The sequence below is a fragment of the Neoarius graeffei genome, chromosome 25, assembly GCF_027579695.1.
Source record: "Neoarius graeffei isolate fNeoGra1 chromosome 25, fNeoGra1.pri, whole genome shotgun sequence".
In the NCBI taxonomy this organism is placed as follows: Eukaryota; Metazoa; Chordata; class Actinopteri; order Siluriformes; family Ariidae; genus Neoarius; species Neoarius graeffei.
The window spans coordinates 8,950,245-8,969,711 of record NC_083593.1 but is presented as its reverse complement, the minus strand read 5'-3'; the positions used below and the strand labels follow the sequence as shown (position 1 = coordinate 8,969,711).

Here is a 19,467-nt window from a genome sequence, read left to right as displayed (position 1 = left end):
AATATATTGGATTGCTACTTAGACTGCAAGAAAATGAATAGGTGCATATCGAGTGTAAGTGGAAAAAAAATCTATGTGGGGAATTGTGCTCACTCAGATATAAGGGAATGAGTGGATTGGGTATTGACGTCAGGCGAGGAAGCTTGGGGCGCAGTCCACATTCCAGTTCATCCTAAAGTGGGGATGAGGTCAGGGTTCTGTACAGACCACTTGAGCTCTTCCACTCCAGCTTTGGCAAGCCAAGTCAAGTCAAGTTTATTCGTATAGCGCTTTTAACAATAGAAATTGTCGCAAAGCAGCTTTACAGAATTTGAACGACTGAGCTAATTTTATCCCTGATTTATCCCCAATGAGCAAGCCTGTGGCAACAGTGGCAAGGAAAAACTCCCTCAGATGACATGAGGAAGAAACCTCGAGAGGAACCAGACTCAAAAGGGAACCCATCCTCATTTGGGCGACAACAGACAACGTGACTATAACATTAACAGTTTTAACATGAAGTCAGTTTCGTTGATGTTATAAACTCTTCAACTGATGGAAACTTGAGTGCAAAACTGTTCATGACAACGGCAGTCCTAAAGTTAGCAAGTCAACTGTAGTCCTCAGCCATAAAAGCATTACTGTAAGAGTCCAGAGCGTCCTCCAAGTGCGACTTTCAACTGTCCATATGGGGGCCGTCCTCCACAGGAGCGATGTGATGAGATTCTGACCAGACACTGGGCATCAGGATGGATCAGGCAGGTCCGAGGAGCAGAAGAGGTCAGCGTCTCGATCTCAGGATTGATCTCAGGAGCTCACTTTGTGCACAGGGGTATTATCGTGTTGGAGCAGGTTTGGGCCTCTTCATTCCAGTGAAAGGAAATCTTAATGCTACAGTAAACATAGACAGTTGGGTGCTTACAGTTTCGTGGCAACGGTTTGTGGAAGGCTCACGTATGGGTGTGATGGGCAGGTGTCCACATACTTTTGGCTATATTGTGTATCTAATTAAACTGCTTATTATTATTTCCATTAACCGGCACAGTTAGCCATGAGCATGTTGGTTAACTGGCAAGATTAAGTAGACGTGTAGGGAAAAAATAATGCAGCTCTTAGAGGGAAATCAAACCATGTATGTACAGTGTATATAGTTACAAAAGTGAGGAATGAGAATCTAGTGGCCCTTTTCCACTACCCTTTTTCAGCTCACTTCAGCTCACTTCAGCTCACTTCACCCGACACGGCTCGCGTTTCGACTATCTCAGAGCAGCACGACTCAGCTCACTTCAGCCCTGCTTAGCACCCAAAACTCGCACCGTTTTGGAGTGGGGCTGAAGCGAGCCAAACCGAGCCGAGTGGGGCTAGGGGCGTGAGGAGACACTCCCCTGTGCGCTGATTGGTGAGGAGGAGTGTCCTCACGTGCCCACACACGCCCCGCGAGCACGCTGGGATCTGTAAACACTGTAAACCCGTAAGAAGAAGAATTACGAGAATTTCTGAAGCCTTATGCGCCTCACCTCATCTATACGCTCTTGCCAGTATCTGTTGGCGTTGTCGGTGACAACAAGCCACAGCACCAAGACCAGCAACACTAACGACTCCATGTCCTCCATGTTTATTGTTTACTATCCGGGTTGTGAGACTACCGCTTAAAAGCTCACTGATGTCACTGTTTGCCCCGCCTAACGACATCACGTGACGTCCACCCACTTTCGCTAACTCCACCCAATGTGTCCACCCACTTCCAGCCAGCACGGTTCAGCGCGGTTGTAGTCGAAATGCAACTCCAACAGCCCCGCTCAGCTCGACTCGGCCCAACTCAGCACGGCACGGCTCAGCCCAACTCAGCCGCGTTTGTAGTGGAAGAGCGGCATAGAGTCACGATATTGTCTTGAAGGCGTTAGAATTTGCCTACATCTGGCTCCCTCCTGTGATATTGGTCCTGCCTTCCCTCCAGTCCAGTCAACATTGTTGAGAAGCCTCAGCTCATCTCATTATCTGTAGCCACTTTATCCTTCTACAGGGTGGCAGGCAAGCTGGAGCCTATCCCAGCTGACTACGGGCGAAAGGCGGGGTACACCCTGGACAAGTCGCCAGGTCATCACAGGGCTGACACATAGACAGCCATTCACGGTCAATTTAGAGTCACCAGTTAACCTAACCTGCATGTCTTTGGACTGTGGGGGAAACCGGAGCACCCGGAGGAAACCCACGCAGACAACATGCGAACTCCGCACAGAAAGGCCCTCGCCGGCCACGGGGCTCAAACCCAGACCTTCTTGCTGTGAGGCGACAGCACTAACCACTACACCACCGTGCCGCCCTGGTTGGGAAGCCTGAATGTCACAAACTAAGGATGCTTTCACTATTCCATTTGAAGCAAACCCTGATGCGTTTTCCACCTTGTTACACTTTGGGAAGATAAACACAGCAGTCACATTGGTATGGACCAAAATAATCAGACTTGGAGCAACTGAGCATGGTGTAAGCCATATTGTGGTTCGATTGCATTGAGAAAGCAATTCAGCTGCAGGATGTGTGTTTGCAGCATATTTTGCACGTGAGCTGCAAAACTGAGGATAAAGCTGTATCACCGCAGAGATTCAGTGAGTTTTAGATATTTAGATCAATGAAAAATAACGAGAAAATAAACACTAGCTGTGAAACAAAACATTTTAAACGAGTTATTTATATAATTATCTCACTATTATTTATTAACTATTATTTAATTATCTAATAATTAGGTGTTTCCTATGCTCAGGTTATTTTGACACACTTGATTAAGCTTTATTTTCAGTGCCACCTGTTTCTCAGTGAGTGTTTTCTTTCCTTTTTTTTTTTTTGCCAAAGTATGAAATGAAACAAAAGAACAAACCAAAAATATACATTTTGCTCTGAAAACTTTTAAAAATGCGCTGAGATAACTCTTTCGGATCAACTCTTACTGCCCTTGTAAATCATGCATGCATTACACCGAGTTAGTCAGCAGTTTCATCATGAGATAATTAGATCTCTGACTTTACTTGGTGACTTTATATTTGGTGATAGATCGCCGCAGACGCTGTAGCTTATGCTTAAACCTGACAGTGATGTATTGTGCTGTGGAGCTGTAACATTAATCTAAAAGTGAAATAGTGCACAGATGCCTTCACTCTGTCTTCTAGGCTTGAACAATGGGAGCCGATCAGTCACAAAGGCAGGAAATTCCCTGGGTGAAGGCCAGGCTAAAGCCAGCACGCTCTCACCAGCTAAGAGGTACTGACCTCCTACACACTTGTTTGATAAAGAGTGTGTAGTGAAGCAGATTGTACACCTATTGTCAATTCAGTAGAACTGAGTGAGATTAAAGACGTTGTTTTATTTTGTCCAAGCCCCAAAGTGTCCAAGACGGAGAGTATTTCAGAGGATCAGCCAAGCAAGCACACGGCCCCTTGGGATGAGAACGCACCACAGAGGTACAGTTATTATAATAATAATAATGTTACATTTATATAGCGCCTTTCTCAGGGCGGCACGGTGGTGTAGTGGTTAACGCTGTCGCCTCACAGCAAGAAGGTCCAGGTTCGAGCCCCGTGGCCGGCGAGGGCCTTTCTGTGCGGAGTTTGCATGTTCTCCCCGTGTCCGCGTGGGTTTCCTCCGGGTGCTCCGGTTTCCCCCACAGTCCAAAGACATGCAGGTTAGGCTAACTGGTGACTCTAAATTGACCGTAGGTGTGAATGTGAGTGTGAATGGTTGTCTGTGTCTATGTGTCAGCCCTGTGATGACCTGGCAACTTGTCCAGGGTGTACCCCGCCTTTCGCCTGTAGTCAGCTGGGATAGGCTCCAGCTTGCCTGCGACCCTGTAGAACAGGATAAAGCGGCTAGAGATAATGAGATGAGATGAGCGCCTTTCTCAAACTCAAGGTTGCTTTTACATAGGTCAGAGAAAACATCTCACACACACACAAAAAAAAGGGTTGCTAAAGAGTGGTGAGTGGAGAAATGTTCATGAAACAGAAAGGTTTTGAGATGAGAGTCGAAGAAAGGAAGAGAAGAGTAGTCACGGAGGGGTTGAAGAAGGGAATTCCAGAGCTTGGGGGCCGTGGCACTGAAGGACCTGCCATCCAGGGTAGAGAGTCTAGTGCGAGGAGCAGCAAGGAGATTATAGCTAGAGGGTCTGAGAGAGCAGGATGGAGTATAAGGGGTCAGGAGATCACATATGTAAGAAGGAGCAAGGTTATGGAGAGCTTTGAAGGTGAGTAGTATGAGATTATATTTAATTCTGGACAGAACCGGTAGCCAGTGAAGCTGAGAAAGAATGGGGGTGATATGAGCAGATGGTTTGGTATGGGTGAGGAGTCTCGCTGCAGAGTTCTGAATGTATTGTAATCTTTTAAGGGATTTAGTAGGGAGGCCAATGAGAAGGGAGTTACAGTAATCTAGGCGGGACATAATGAAGGAGTGGACCAACGTTTGAACATCAGTTATGATGGAGGTCATGTTTAAGTATGGCTAAAGGTTTGGATAATCCTGCCTGAATGCACGCAAACATGCACAAATACACACACACACAAGCCCCGACTTATAGCAAGATAAAGATCAGGGACCGGATTAAGTCGATTTCCCTTCCAACCCCTTTGAAAACAAATCACAAATCACTCCAAAGGTATTAGTTGCCAACTGTGTCTCCCATTACTTCAGAACATGAGCTAAGCTTTCTGAAGAAAATGCCAACAGCTTTGGATTTACCATTTTATTCCCTTTTATTTCATGCCACTGTTTCAGTCTGAAAGTCTGTCATTCTTTGTTTTTCCTCAGCGGGCTGTACAACTCGGCCAGCGAGCGAAACAAATCCCCCAAATTCCCGAACACACGCAGACGTTCACCCTCAGGAGGCAGCGAGAACGAGGTTATGAACTCCTCGAAGCACAGGTACAGCAGGTGTGTGTGTGCAACATATTCACATTATATACTTCCTTTAAAGTGCATATCACGGGTAAATTCAGGAGCAAGATCAATGTAATTCTCCTATTTTATATTAAACTTTGGTCAAATATCTGTCACATTCTGCATTCTCTGCAATTTTTTTACCTTGCGCAATACCAGAAAAATTCAGTTGAAATCAAGCCATTTGAGGCGAATTGGTCCGCCTCTGAAAAAACTTGGTGTTTGGATTTCCCGGGAAACATTGATTTTCGTGACGTCGCGTGCGGGACGCCTCCCTCTGAATCCTACGTCAGCGCTGGTTTGTTTATGAGAAAACGACCTGGTGGTTTTCTGCAGATTTCTTCAACGTTATCGCGTAATTATTAAAATGGTTAACAGATGTATCGTAGGAGGGTGTAGCAACACCAATCTTGATGGGATTAGTACTCATCGTTTCCCAAAAGACCGGACAATGAGAGAGAAATGGGAGCGCTTAGTCTACACAGGCTGTGCACTGAAACCGTGCAAAGCTCGCGCAGCCTGCTGGCGCTTCTGCAGGTAACGTCACGAATCTGGCTCCAGACTCCCTTGGGATTTTTCCAGACACGTTTTGTTATTTTATTTTTTTCTGCTGTAGATAGATGGCCTTGTGCAAAATTACCCTTCTGGATGAGTGTGTAAAGGGACAGACTTTCATATAAAAAAAACACGAAATTAGTCCAGGATATGCACTTTAAAAAAAAAAGCACTTCCTACTGGGAACTGTTATTATTCAAAGAACAATTTTCCCTTCAGTACACTATCTAATAATTTGAATGACTTAAAGAAAAAAAAAAACTTATGCCAAGGTATTCAGGGAGTGTTTTCATATTCAGGAGTGGCCTGATATGGCCAAGATAAAGTTCTTTTAAAATCTCTTACTATGATGTTTTTCAGTCCTGGCACTAGTACACTCGTGTGCTTGTTAATGATTCGGGTCGAGCGTGTTTTAAGCAGCACAGGATTGAGAAACACCGTGCACAGGTATTCTCAGTTCAAGTCATGCACGTTTCTGATGATTCCCTTGCTCTGACACACCTGAGTCAGCTAATTATCAAGCTGTTTATGAGCTGATTCAAGCATGTTAGAGCAGGAAATGTAATAAAACGTATGTAGTATGGAGTCTCGATGAGGAAAGCCGGTTTTTAACGCTGTGTAATTATAGCAGGTTTGTAAGATCACTAGTGGTCACACTGTACAAGATGAGCCTGATAAAATGCTGTACATTTTATAGTTTTTTTTTTTATATTAATGCACTCGTTCTAATATGCTGTTTCCTTACTAACAGCTCATACACAGGGATTTGTACAGCACATGCTCAACATAATCTAAGCCTAATATTAATTTTTTTTTTTAATGTGGTGTTGTTTAACAAAGTCAAATGTACAGTCACTGATGTGGTGAAATTGTTTTGTTAAGAGACATTTATGTAACACTTATGGAAGGAATCTCAGTTCTCAGTGCCTTGCAAGGTTCCCAGCATGGGAAAGTTTTCAGGAAGATAGAAGAGTTTACGCTTTCCCTGTAAAATGACAAGCTGCATTTTGAGAGAGAAAGCGAGAGAGAAGAGGCTGGTAAGGGAATGCTTTTATTACAGCTATAAAGCCATGGCCTAATGGTTAGAGAAACAGCTTTGGGACCAAAAGGTCACTGGTTCAATTCCCTGGACCAGCAAGAATAGCTGAAGTGCCCTTGAGCAAGGTACTGAACCCCCAGGTTGCTTCGGGTATGTTGCTCTGGATAAGAGCGTCTGCTAAAAGCCTGTAATGTAATAACCGGAGCAACTTTATTTTTTTCTGTCAAAACAGTAAATCTAACTCATCTCATCATCTCTAGCCGCTTTATCCTGTTCTACAGGGTCGCAGGCAAGCTGGAGCCTATCCCAGGTGACTACGGGCGAAAGGCGGGGTACACCCTGGACAAGTCGCCAGGTCATCACAGGGCTGACACATAGACACAGACAACCATTCACACTCACATTCATACCTACGGTCAATTTAGAGTCACCAGTTAACCTAACCTGCATGTCTTTGGGGGAAACCGGAGCACCCGGAGGAAACCCACGCGGAGAACATGCAAACTCCGCACAGAAAGGCCCTCGCCGGCCATGGGGCTCGAACCAGGACCTTCTTGCTGTGAGGCGACAGCGCTAACCACTACACCACCCTGCCGCCCTAAATCTAACTATAAATGGCTAAAATACATGTCATTCATTAATAAATGTGTAAGTGGAATAACACACTCCAGACCATGTAGTTCTATGAAAATAACACACCAACCAGCCTGCATTATTTTCATTCAACCTCACAGTCTGTCGTGTTATTCCTTACTTACTACATTCTGGGTTTGCATAAACAGAAACCGTCTTCTAAGTATATTTTGTTTATGTTTTGCCATTGTTACTACTGTATTTGCAGCTATCTTAACACATGCACCAGAGTTTTTTTATTTTTTCTGTGTGTTTGTGTACCGTAGTTTGATGTTTGTTTGAGTGTTTTGTCCGCCGATTGTGGTGTAGCTCCGGACCCAGTTTCGGGCGTCGGTTCCCTCCAGGCCTTGGTTCGCTGTGGGTGATGCCTGTGCTTCTAGCTATGGACTGCAGCGAGCTCATTGCTCATTTTAACATTGTGGTTGTCCAGCGCTCTGTGCTTTAGTGCTTGGTGTGATGTTCCGAGCGATGTTGCTCAGTGGTGTCGTGGCGGTGCTTCTGTGCTCGCTTTGTGGATCCATGGCGTGGTGTTCCGAGCGATGTTGCTGGCGGCGTCACGGCGGCTGTGCTGGTGGTGTGGGACTTGTTTTCGTGCGCCTTTTGGTGGACTGTGGCTGCTACACCACTGGAATGACATCCTGACCTCTATTTGGTGTATTTTTTTTTCTCTGCCTATAATTGTAAAGCGACCTTGGGTTTGAGAAAGGCGCTATATAAATTGAACCTATTATTATTAGTATTATTATCTTGTGAGTTTTGTGTCATCTTATGCCTTCCTTCTATTAGTAGTTCTTAGATGAGCTTTGGAGCTGAGTTTTTAATCAAAAGTCTGCCAGAATATTTTCATATTTGCTCAAATTGGTAATAATGATGAAGGTGCTTCATTATGCTTTCTAAGACCTCCGATCTCCATGAACGAATTAGGATTTATTTCTCGATTTTTGTCTGTGAAAGCCAATTGAGGCTTAAATTATACAGTCTGTACCTGGCAGGGGTGTTTCTGATTCCGCTGCTTGCGAATTCCCCCAAAGTGTGAATCTTGATTTGTGTTATTTCCGTTAGAAACATGTTTGCACACTTTGCTGAAAAATGTTCACATTGGTAAAAGTTGTAGCCGACTGATCAGGAGGTCATGAGTCTGAATCCCATAGCTTGAGCAAGAGTGTTAACCCTTTCTGTGCCACATTATGGCTGACCCTACACTCTGACCCCAACTTCGGAACAAGCATGAAGTAAAGAATTTCACTGTGCTGTACTTGTGACATTCAAGTCTGCCTTGCTTTTCTTTCTTTGCATTTGTGGAAATGTACTTGTGGTACTTGGACTCCCTCTAGTGAGAAATCAGTGTAACAGTGCTTTCAGTACTGTGAGACAATTCACATTTATGAGGTGACACTTAATCAAGAATCAGCAACTGTTGCATATCTTGACATGAATTGTGCTGGGAAAAAAAATGCAAACAAGATGAAAAACACACTTCATGCTGCATGATTGACTTTTGCCGCTTTTCCACTACAAACGCGGCTGAGCCGTGCCGTGCCGAGTCGAGCTGAGTCGAGCTGAGCGGGGCTGTTGGAGTTGCATTTCGACTACAACCGCGCTGAACCGTGCTGGCTGGAAGTGGGTGGACACATTGGGTGGAGTTAGCGAAAGTGGGTGGACGTCATGTGATGTCGTTAAGCAGCGCAAACAGTGACATCAGACAGTGGCGGAACAAGTCAGAGCCTGGCCGGGGGTGGGGCAAATGACCGGACCCTTTATTAAAGCTTATCATAACATCATTTTAGGCTACAAAATGTCCGCAACTGCGGTGTTTACCAATTTCAACATTACCGGGTGCAACTATGTTATTTAGTACATCAAGTCCTTCAAACGAACATGTAACTCAGAAACAAAAAACATTAGGATACTGTACATGGCTCATAATAAAACATCAATAGCCTATACTGCGCACATTATTTGAAGGGCATACGAATGAGCGCTCAGAGTGGTGACAGGAAGAGTCAGAAATAAAAGGAGGGCGGTGCAAACCTCACTGAATGCACTGTGTTTACCAATTTCAACACTCCGGGGTGCAACTATGTTATTTTGTACATTAAGTCCTTCAAACGAACATGTAACTCAGAAACAAAAAAACATTAGGCGACATACTGTACATGGCTCATAATAAAACATCAATAGCCTACTGCGCGCATTATTTGAAGGGCATACGACGAGCCTTGCGCTCCGCGAACTCGTGCACGATGCTCTGTATGTCACTGATTCAGTGATCTTTTAAGCGGTAGTCTCACGACCCGAATAGTAAACAATAAACATGGAGGACATGGAGTCGTTAGTGTTGCTGGTCTTGGTGCTGTGGCTTGACAACGCCAACAGATACTGGCAAGAGCGTATAGATGAGGCGAGGCGCATAAGGCTTCAGAAATTCTCGTAATTCTTCTTCTTCCGGGTTTGCGGTGTTTACAGATCCCAGCGCGCTCGCGGGGCGTGTGTGGGCATGTGAGGACACTCCTCCTCACCAATCAGTGCACAGGGGAGTGTCTGCTCACGCCCCCAGCCTCAGTCAGCACGGTTTGGCTCGCTTCAGCCCTACCCCAAAACGGTGCGAGTTTTAGGGGCTAAGCAGGGCTGAAACGAGCTGAGTCGTGCTGGTTTTTGGTAGTCGAAACGCGAGCCGTGTCGGGCTGAAGTGAGCTGAAGCGAGCTGAAGTGAGCTGAAAAAGGGTAGTGGAAAAGGGCCATTTGACTCCTGGGCGAGTAAGGCGTAAAGAGATTCAGATCATGAATATCATAGGGCTTTAGACTCGGAGCAGAGAGCCGCCTAGATCCTTCCTTAGGCTATGCGCTGATGAAAGGAACCCTCTGAATAAATAAGTAGTGTTAAAGCATCAAAGTGCATAGGGAGCCGATCTCACAGCCTGGCTTTGGAAAGACATGCATGGGAAAAGCCAAATGATATGATCATGTGCTCTTACAGGAAAGGCCCATGCAGTGAGGAGCCATCCAGCAAACAGCACCGGAGGAGGTGGGCAGTTCAGTTTATTTAAGGAAATCACTGCAAAATTTGGAATCATGTGCGTGGGTTTTTTTGTGTTTTTGGTTTTTTTTTAAATCTTAGCAAAAGAGCATGTTGACAAAAAATGTAAACTCTAAGATGTATTTTTAAATATGAGCATCTGATTATCTTAATATTTTTAAAAAATAAGTATAAATCAGTTCAAAAGCAATATAAAAGCTAAGCAGTTATATGTTATTTACCAGCTGCGAGGTCTGTATGGTGAAATACCGTGACCGACGTCTTGAAAGTACTGAGCGAGGCCCTCTGGGCCGAGGTCAGTATTCAGGGCGGAGGTCACAGTATTTCACCATACGGACCGACCTTAAGCTGGTAAATAATATCTTTATTTTTTCTTTACCAAATTCTAACAGAAAACGAGAGCGCCCGGAAGGGAAAACCGAGCCAAGCCGAGGCGAGCCGCCATTTTGAATCCTCATTCACGGCTATAATGCAAATGGCTTCCTCCTCGGTATACAAGTGCACTTCCATGGCAGGAAAAAAACTACATTTTGCCGCCTATGTAGTCCCCTATTTATACAAAACTGAGTCATTCAGGATTCAGCCATGTTTTTGCTCGGTGTTAGCAACAGTTACAGGTTTTTAGCTTTCTCCTGAAATGTTTTCTTTTATTTCTTCTTCCTCAGGGTAGTAAAGCTCGCTTTCGCTGTGAACACTGTCGTTATCGCTATCCATGCTGTAAAATTAATGCTATTCTCCTGAGAAATGCGAAAATAAACGTTGCCAAAAATTGCTACTATGTTTGTTGTTGTTGTGAACGAGCGAGTCGCCAGAGGTCCCTAACCGGGGTCCGTAACTGGGGTCCGTACCATAGGATACGGACCCGCTCGCCAGCCAATCAGAGTGCAGGATTTGATGGAAACCGGACCGCGAAAAAAATAAATCTAATTATTATTATTATTATTACTGTATTGACTGAATAATATTTTAAACGAATAATATAATTATTTTAAAAATAAAATGCATTAGACTTTCACCACTGCTGAAATCTCTTGAAATACATTTCTTGGCTTCTCATCAACTTTTAACCCTTCTTTGTTTGCCCCCTCAGGTCACGTTCCCGTGGCAACACAAGCAGCGGCAGTGAGTCAGAGAATTCCAACAGAGAGCATCGTAAAAAGAGGAACCGGTACACAATCTTTTCTTTCCTCATGCACTAAAAGCAACAGTAGAACAAATCAGTCTTGGCGGTCTTCATATAGAAACTGTTGTTAGCTGTGTACAATGTGGTTAAATGCCTGTCTTTCAGATGTTAGTTTCTCTGAAACTGCTTATAGAGAAAATATAGCATCCATTTTAACAATTATATCATGTTTCCATCAAAACATTATCTAATTTAACATCTAATAAAGCAGATTTTGGTCTGTAGTAGATGTTTGTACGTTTTTGGGTCGTAGGTCCCGGCAGGAGAACGAGATGGTGGATTCTGGGCCACAGTGGGAGGCTGTGCTTCGCAGGCAAAAGGAGAAAAACCTGAATGATCCCAACCATCGGCGCTCGCGCCATCGCTCTCGATCGTCAGTATTTCCAACTGCACTTCTCCTTTCTGTACTGCAGTGTTGTCAAACAAAGCAGAGGTTTCTATGAGCACTTGTTTGTGGGTTCCATCTCGTATTAACTTTGCTGATACGGTGTTATTTATTGAGTGGCACGGTGGTGTAGTGGTTAGCATGGTCGCCTCACAGCAAGAAGGTCTGGGTTCGAACCCAGTGGTGGGCGAGGGCCTTTCTGTGTGGAGTTTGCATGTTGTGTCTGTGTGGGTTTCCTCTGGGTGCTCTGGTTTCCCCCAAAGACATGCAGTTAGGTTAATGTGGGGCGGCCTTGTGCTGAAGTGTCCTTGAGCAAGGTACCTGACCCCTGACTGCTCCCCGGGTGCTCTAGTGTGGCTGCCCAGTGCTCTGTGTGTTCACTGCTTCAGATGGGTTAAATGCAGAGGATGAATCTCACTGTGCTTGAAGTGTGCATGTGACAAATAAAGGTTTCTTCTTCAAACGATTGGAGATGCAAAACTCATTCTCATAAGATTTCCTTTAAAATCTTTTTTTTTGTGTGTGTGTGTCCAAAAACATGGCAAAATTATTAACACACAAAAGAGACAGATAAAAACAACTGTTGAAACTTGTGGTCTGAGTTAACCAGTAGGCAGTCCAGATCTAAGAAGACAAAGAAACTTTGTCCTCTAAAATCCTGCTGTTATACTCTTCAGGGGACGATACAACAACTGTGGGGGTGCTGATCATCTTAAAACAAGTACTTATGAAAAACAGTGTTAAAATAAAACTGCATAGCAGCTCATTCATGCATCGTATGCTTACTCGTTTTTTTTTTTTTCAAGGGTGTCAGTAATTGACTGTTTGTGTTTTTGTAGGAGAAGTCCGGATGTTCAAGCGAAAGAGCAGTTGTGGAAGCATATTCAGTAAGTAATAATAAATGTCTCTGTTGAATCCTGTGTAAACTGTGGCTTGAATGAGTCACGTTGTAATGGTGTGTATGTGTGTGTGTGTGTGTGTAGGAAGGAGTTGGTGGATCCATCCGGCCTGACAGAGGAACAGCTGAAGGAGATTCCTTATAAGAAAGTAGAGTGAGTAGAATCAATCTCTCCTGTTTTTGTCTAAGCAAGATAGTGTGTTACTGAAAATATGCTAACAGTAATTCCAAACAAATTCGACAATGTCTGAGTGCAGAGGTATCTATCTTTGGAATTAGAAATAGAGTAGAATTGAGCTTTAAGGTTAACACCAACTGTATCCCAAAAATACTTTAGAAGACGTGGCAATCATTTTACTGAGTGTGACGAACCAGTACTCCAGTTCTCGAAGTCCCAGTCCTGTGTAATGCTTGAACAAGGATTTATATGAATGTTTATTTTTTTTAATGTTCTTGTTTATCAGAGAAATATTTCTTCATAGAAGCAGCAGAAATCCAAAGAAATTACGCAGAAATCCATTAAGAAATTATAGAAAGGAATCTTCTTAATAAAAACACACACGCAGCAGGGGGCGTCATGGCTCAGGTGGATAAGGCGCCATACCATAAATCCAGGGACCCGGGTTTGATTCCGACCCGAGGTCATTTCCCGATCCCTCCCCAACTCTCTCTCTCTCACTCATTTCCTATCTCTACACTGTCCTATCCAATAAAGGTGAAAAAAGCCCCCCCCCCCAAAAAAAAACACGCACAGCAGACAAAATATCATGAATGCAAGGAAGCTCATTGTATTTATCACTGCACATTTAATAATTGATTAGAAGTTACAGTAAGATTTCATGAAACGGTATCAACCATAACCATCCAAAGAAGAACAGTTATCGGTCAAACGATCTGACTCACTAAAAAGAGCTGAAGTTCATATTTATCGGACTGTTTAAATGTTAGCAGTATTTGAGCACAGAATGTGGCAAGATTTTGCCAGTTACATCATGAAAAAACAATTTCATTCTGTCTCCCTTGCTGACTGTCAAAATGACAAAATATCTCGTTTCAGAACTCAAGGTGACCCGATCCGTATCCGGCACTCTCACTCTCCTCGGAGCTACCGACAGTACCGGCGCTCACACTGCTCCGATGGAGAGAGGTCTGTCCTCTCAGAGGTCAAGTGAGTCCAGGAATAATTTTGGTCGATTCAAAGATCATGTTTCCCTCAATAGGTCATTCGCAGGCGACAAGAAATCACTTACTTGTCAAACTTATCCACACACAGTTTTTCCTGGACTCGGGTGTATGTTTTTTGACCACCGATTCCATTTCTTTTTAGCTCCCGGACTGATCTGGTGCCTCCACTTCCTGTTACACGCACTGTAGACATGACAGGGTCCAGTACTGCCACCTCACAGGTCAGTTACTGTTCTCTGGAACAGTGCTTCATTCAGGGAAAACACTTCCATGCACAAGTTCAAAGTCTGTGAATATGATGTTATTGTCTCATGTCCAGCGTCTTTTATTTAAACTTGAATCCTGACAAAGCCACAGCCATCCAGGTGTCTATGAGAGCATACCGGGCTGTGCTGCCCGGGGGGGATTTTAACAATCATGCACATCTGTGAGTATGTGGAAGAGGGCAGATAGCCCTTTTCTTTGAGTGTGTTAAGCTGCCCAGTGACAAAGCAAGAGCAGCAGTTCCAAAAGATCATACATGTCAACCTTTGGTCAATCAAACCTGTATAACTAACCTCCAAAATCCGTATTTCCCTTATAAAATCCGTATAAGATGCAAATTAAAATAATTTACCTAAAATTTGAATGATAATTAACAATGATATATCCCAGTTACTTTTTATTCAATATTAATAACAATAAACCTTCAGAATGAATACAAAGCTCCAATGTTTGACAAAAACACCAAGTGTTATCAGCGTAGTTACGAAGGAAATACTTCGTTGTTTGGAGACGCGTTTCACCGAGCGGCTATTATGCACGAGACTTCATATTAGCCACAAAGTCAGAAAAATCTGTTCGTAAAATTACGTTATAATGACCAAATACAATGAAAAGTATTTTTCCAGTCTCACGTGTGAAAGGTAATCCCATGTGATCTCGTTTGGACGGTAAACCTGTTGGTACAGTTAAACGCAGCACACGAATGAGGCATCTTTATTCTCGGCTACTGTCTAGACGCTATACCAGAGACGGCTGAAGAATCTCCACTTTGCCACATCCAATATGGCGGCGAGGATGACGTATGATTCTACGCAGAAGGCGGCGTCTATGTTTATATGTCTATGACTTCACGGTTGGCGGGATTCTCGCAATGCGGTGTGCACATGATCAAAAGTGGAACGAAGTCTCGCTACCACAAGATAACGCGTGATTTCATAAGACTCTTTACTGGCTGTCTGTGATGTACAGTACGTTTGTAAATGTTATGCGCTCTTTTATCATCGTGGGAATTGATTGTAGCTCTAAATAAATATTGAGGTTTTTTTAAAGAATCCGTATAACTTTATTTGTACGCCCGTATACTACGTTTATTGAATCAAATCCGTATAAAATACGGACATTCCATGTAGGTTGGCATGTATGAAAGATGCAGTTGGCTGACTTAACGTGTCTCGGAGGAAGCATGTGTTAGTCTTCACCCTCCGCAATCGGTAGCTGTTGTGTGGTCGGGAAGAGTTAATTAGTGGGCGGGACTTTCCAAATGACTAAATTGGGAAAAACAGATATAAAAATCGTCTTCTTTAGACATCTTTTTTTCTCACTTCTGTGGTTTGGTTAAGCCAATATGGTTGAGTCTTGCCCAAGGGCCCAACAGTGCCAGCTTGGTGGTGTTGGGGCTCAAATCCCTGACCCTCTCATCAGTAACCCAGAGCATTAAACTGTTGAGCCACCACTGGATGTAAAACAAACAGATTTATCAACGAACAGATATAATGGGTTTGTTAAAATACAGTTTGCTAAAAAATTATGAAAATATCTGAATCAATGAAACATCCGTTATAACACATAGAACATGATACTCAACTTATCAAGGGCTTTTAAATCAGCACACAAGCTAAATCAGGTATCTTAAACCGGAAAAATAACAAAATCAAATTTGTATACGTGTTTCTTTTCTACAGCTAATACTTTCTATAGATAATCTGACATTCTGAAAACACTGAAAGTGCTTATTTTTGTTTAATTTGACACAATATTCCACATACACATCAGCTGCTCTTGTATATCAACTCATGAAGACTAGACAGTTTTGGTTTGCATGAATGTGCTCCGGAATGACAGGTTGCTGTGAGATGCTTTCACAGTCTTGTTCAGAAATGTCTGTGTTTTTCTTTCGGCAGAAGAAGAATGGATCCAAAGACAACCTGTCTGAGAGCTCTGGACAGGAGACAAAAAGCAGCATCAAGGTGGCAAAAACTTCACACAACTCTCGGACAAAACACGAAACGTGACCGCTTTCAGGATTTTCACCCTGAAAGGTTAGGAGAGGGTAATGGACAATAAACAGTACTGAGACCTGGAAGTATTCAACACCAATAGATAGAAATTTCCAGACAGACATGGAGCTCTTATCTAAAAGAATTTGAGATGGCTGTATCCATGCCATAAGCTTGTCTGATAAATAAATTGGTGTTCATTTAAAGAAAGGCATTTTATACTTAATTGAACAAACATGATCATTCCAAGCACACAAGTGTTTTTAAAAACCACTCATTCTGTTCTGACAATCAAGTGAAGGATAACAAATCATTTAGATAGCAAACACTGCACAGGCTTTAAGGTGTTACACTAAACACTGGGTTTGACATTTTATACAGTATTAAATTTTCTTGAACTCGTTATCGTACATGTGGATATTATCATGCAAAGAAATTGTATTTGTGTTCTCTGATAATAGACTAAATCCTGTAAGAAACTGTTGCTGCTGTAGCTCTTTGCATTGTCTTTCTCTGCTGTTAGGAAATACACTGAACACGGTTAACTGTAGCTGAGCTGGAGACTCAATAAAATAAATTCTTGTCAATGGCAATGTAATAGTCACCATTTTCATGTTTTATATACATACCTACTCATTCATAGGTTTTTGTTTTGACTCTTCTACATGGTAGAACAATACTGAAGACATCAAAACTATGAAATAACATACATTATTTTTTTCGCGGTCTAGATCCTGCACTCTGATTGGCTGGCGAGCGGGTCCGTATCCTACGGTACGGACCCCGGTTACGGACCTCTGGCGACTCGCTCGTTCACAACAACAACAAACATAGTAGCATTTTTTTGTCAACATTTATCTTTTTTTTATAAGATTCATTTATAAGATTATCAAAAATCTTATACATTTTTGCCAGCATTTCTCAGGAGAATAGCATTAATTTTACAGCATGGATAGCGATAACGACAGTCTTCACAGCGAACGCGAGTTTTACTACCCTGAGGAAGAAGAAATAAAATAAAACTTTTCAGGAGAAAGCTAAAAACCTGTAACTGTTGCTAATGCCAAGCAAAAACATGGCTGAATCCTGAATGACTCAATTTTGTATAAATAGGGGACTACATAGGCAGCAAAATGTAATTTTTTTTCCTGCCATGGAAGTGCACTTGTATACCGAGGAGGAAGCAATTTGCATTACAGCCGTGAACGAGGATTCAAAATGGCAGCTCGGCTCGGTTTTCCCTTTCGGGCGCTCTCGTTTTCTGTTAGAATTTGGTAAAGAAAAAAATATATATATTATTTACCAGCTTAAGGTCGGTCCGTATGGTGAAATACCGTGACCTCGGCCTTGAATACTGACCTTGGCCCAAAGGGCCTCAGTCAATACTTTCAAGACCTCGGTCACGGTATTTCACGATACGGACCTCCCAGCTGGTAAATAACATATGTATGGAATTTTGTGGTAAACAAAAAGGTGTTTAAAAAAATTTCTGTCGCACTTTCTTTGGGTGTGTTGGGACAGGCAGGTTAGTTACTTTGGAAATTCTATTTAAGCTTTTCACTGATTCACTTCTCACACAAACACGGCACGCAGGGAAGCTCCCTTCTTCTTTGCTTCCTCCTTCCATATAAGCCCTTGGTTGGCACTGCAAGACACACACACAAAGTCAAATCAAAGTCCTTCCCACGCCATGTGGCGCACAGGGCAGCGCCGATCTCCGTTTCCGTAGCCGTCGGCCTCTCGCCTATTACATAGCTAGGGTTACAGTGGTCCTCTGGTAACCGCAAGACACACACACATACACCATTAATTTGACACAATTGTGATCATTTCTCACCTTCCCCGGCCTCGCCCTTCATTCACAAACTGGCGCTCGACCACGCCCCCACTGCCATAGTTTCATACTTCAAAGTACGAATCATTTACCTTGATGACGCTTTGCACACTATTGGCATTATCTTAACCAGCTTCATGAGGTAGTCACCTGGAATGCTTTTCAATTAACAGGTGTGTCAATTAGTTAATTAGTGCACTCATTTCTTGCCTTCTTAATGCGTTTGAGATCAAATAGTAAATAATAAAAATACAGTAAATAGCCCTATTGCGCACAACTGTAGTAATCCATATTATGCCAAGAACCGCTCAGCTAAGAAAAGAGAAACGACATCCATCGTTACTTTAAGGCACGAAGGTCAGTCAATCTGGAAAATTGCAAGAACTTTGCATGTATCTTCAAGTGCAGCTGGAAAAACCATCAAACGCTGTGATGAAATTGGCTCTCATTGGGGACAGTCCAAGGAGAGGAAGACCAATGGCCCTTTTCCACTGCACGGTACCAGCTCAACTCTACTTGCTTTTGGTATCAAGGCTTACCTCTGCTGCAGAGGATATGTTAATTCGAGTAACCATCAATTAACAGCACCTCAGATTAGAGCCTCCATGAACACTCTACAGAGTTCAAGTACCAGACATCTCAACATCAACTGTTTGGAGGAGACTGCATGAATCAGACCTTCATGGTCGAATTGCTTCCAGGAAACCACTACTGAGGGAGGCCAGTAAGAAGAAGAGAATTGCTTGTGCCAAGAAACACAAGGACATCAGACTAGTGGAAATCTGTACTTTGAGTCCAAATTTGAGATTTTTGGTTCCAACGTCCGTGTCTTTGTGAGACGCAGAAAAGGGGAACGGATGGTATGTGCATGTGTGGTTCCCACTGTGAAGCATGGAGGCGGAAGTGTGATGTGTGGGAGTGCTTTGCTGGTGACACTGTTGGTTATTTATTCAAAATTAAAGGCACAATTAGCCAGCAACATGCCACCCCGTCTGGTTTACACTGAGTGGGACCCGCATTTGTTTTTTAACAAGGTAAAGACCTAAAACACACCTTCTGGCTTTGTAAGGGCTATTTAACCAAGAAGGAGAGTGAAGGAGTGTTGGATCAGATGGCCTGGCCTCCACAATCATCTGACCTCAGCCCAATTGAGATGGTTTGGGATGAGTTGGACCGCAGAGTGAATGCAAAGTAGCCAAACATATATGGGAACTTCTTCAAGACTGTTGGAAAACCATTCCAGGTGACTACTTCATGGAGCTGACTGAGAGAACGCCAAAAGTGTGCAAAGGTGGCTACTTTGAAGAATCTAAAATAGTATAATTTTAAAGTAAAATTGCTTACTACATAATTCCAGATGTGTTATTTCATAGTTTTGATGCCTTCAGCATCGTTCTAGAATGTAGTTACCATTGTAACGAAATGATCAACGCTCTTCATGTCACCTCTCAGTGGTTTTAATGTTATGGCACATACACTACCGTTCAAAAGTTTGGGGTCACCCAGACAATTTTGTGTTTTCCATGAAAAGTCACACTTTTATTTACCACCA

At 43.1% G+C, this 19,467-nt stretch overlaps 1 protein-coding gene across 6 annotated transcripts in view; it reads left to right on the top strand.

The window, feature by feature from the left end:
* epb41l4a (erythrocyte membrane protein band 4.1 like 4A) overlaps positions 1-16,674 on the top strand; it is a 100,975-nt gene extending 84,301 nt beyond the window's left edge. For 2 of the 6 annotated variants that reach the window (XM_060909192.1, XM_060909190.1), the window contains exons 13-23: positions 3,144-3,234; positions 3,351-3,434; positions 4,777-4,890; positions 10,110-10,157; positions 11,260-11,337; positions 11,606-11,725; positions 12,577-12,624; positions 12,721-12,789; positions 13,693-13,803; positions 13,963-14,041; positions 15,986-16,674. In XM_060909192.1, coding sequence (XP_060765175.1) covers positions 3,144-3,234; positions 3,351-3,434; positions 4,777-4,890; positions 10,110-10,157; positions 11,260-11,337; positions 11,606-11,725; positions 12,577-12,624; positions 12,721-12,789; positions 13,693-13,803; positions 13,963-14,041; positions 15,986-16,096 — 953 coding nt within the window. In that variant the 3' untranslated portion in view covers positions 16,097-16,674. Of the gene's footprint in view, positions 1-3,143; positions 3,235-3,350; positions 3,435-4,776; positions 4,900-10,109; positions 10,158-11,259; positions 11,338-11,605; positions 11,726-12,576; positions 12,625-12,720; positions 12,790-13,692; positions 13,804-13,962; positions 14,042-15,985 lie in introns of all 6 variants that reach the window. The other 4 variants (XM_060909189.1, XM_060909191.1, XM_060909194.1 and 1 more) reach the window with 3 other exon arrangements.
* Positions 16,675-19,467: the final 2,793 nt, after the last annotated feature.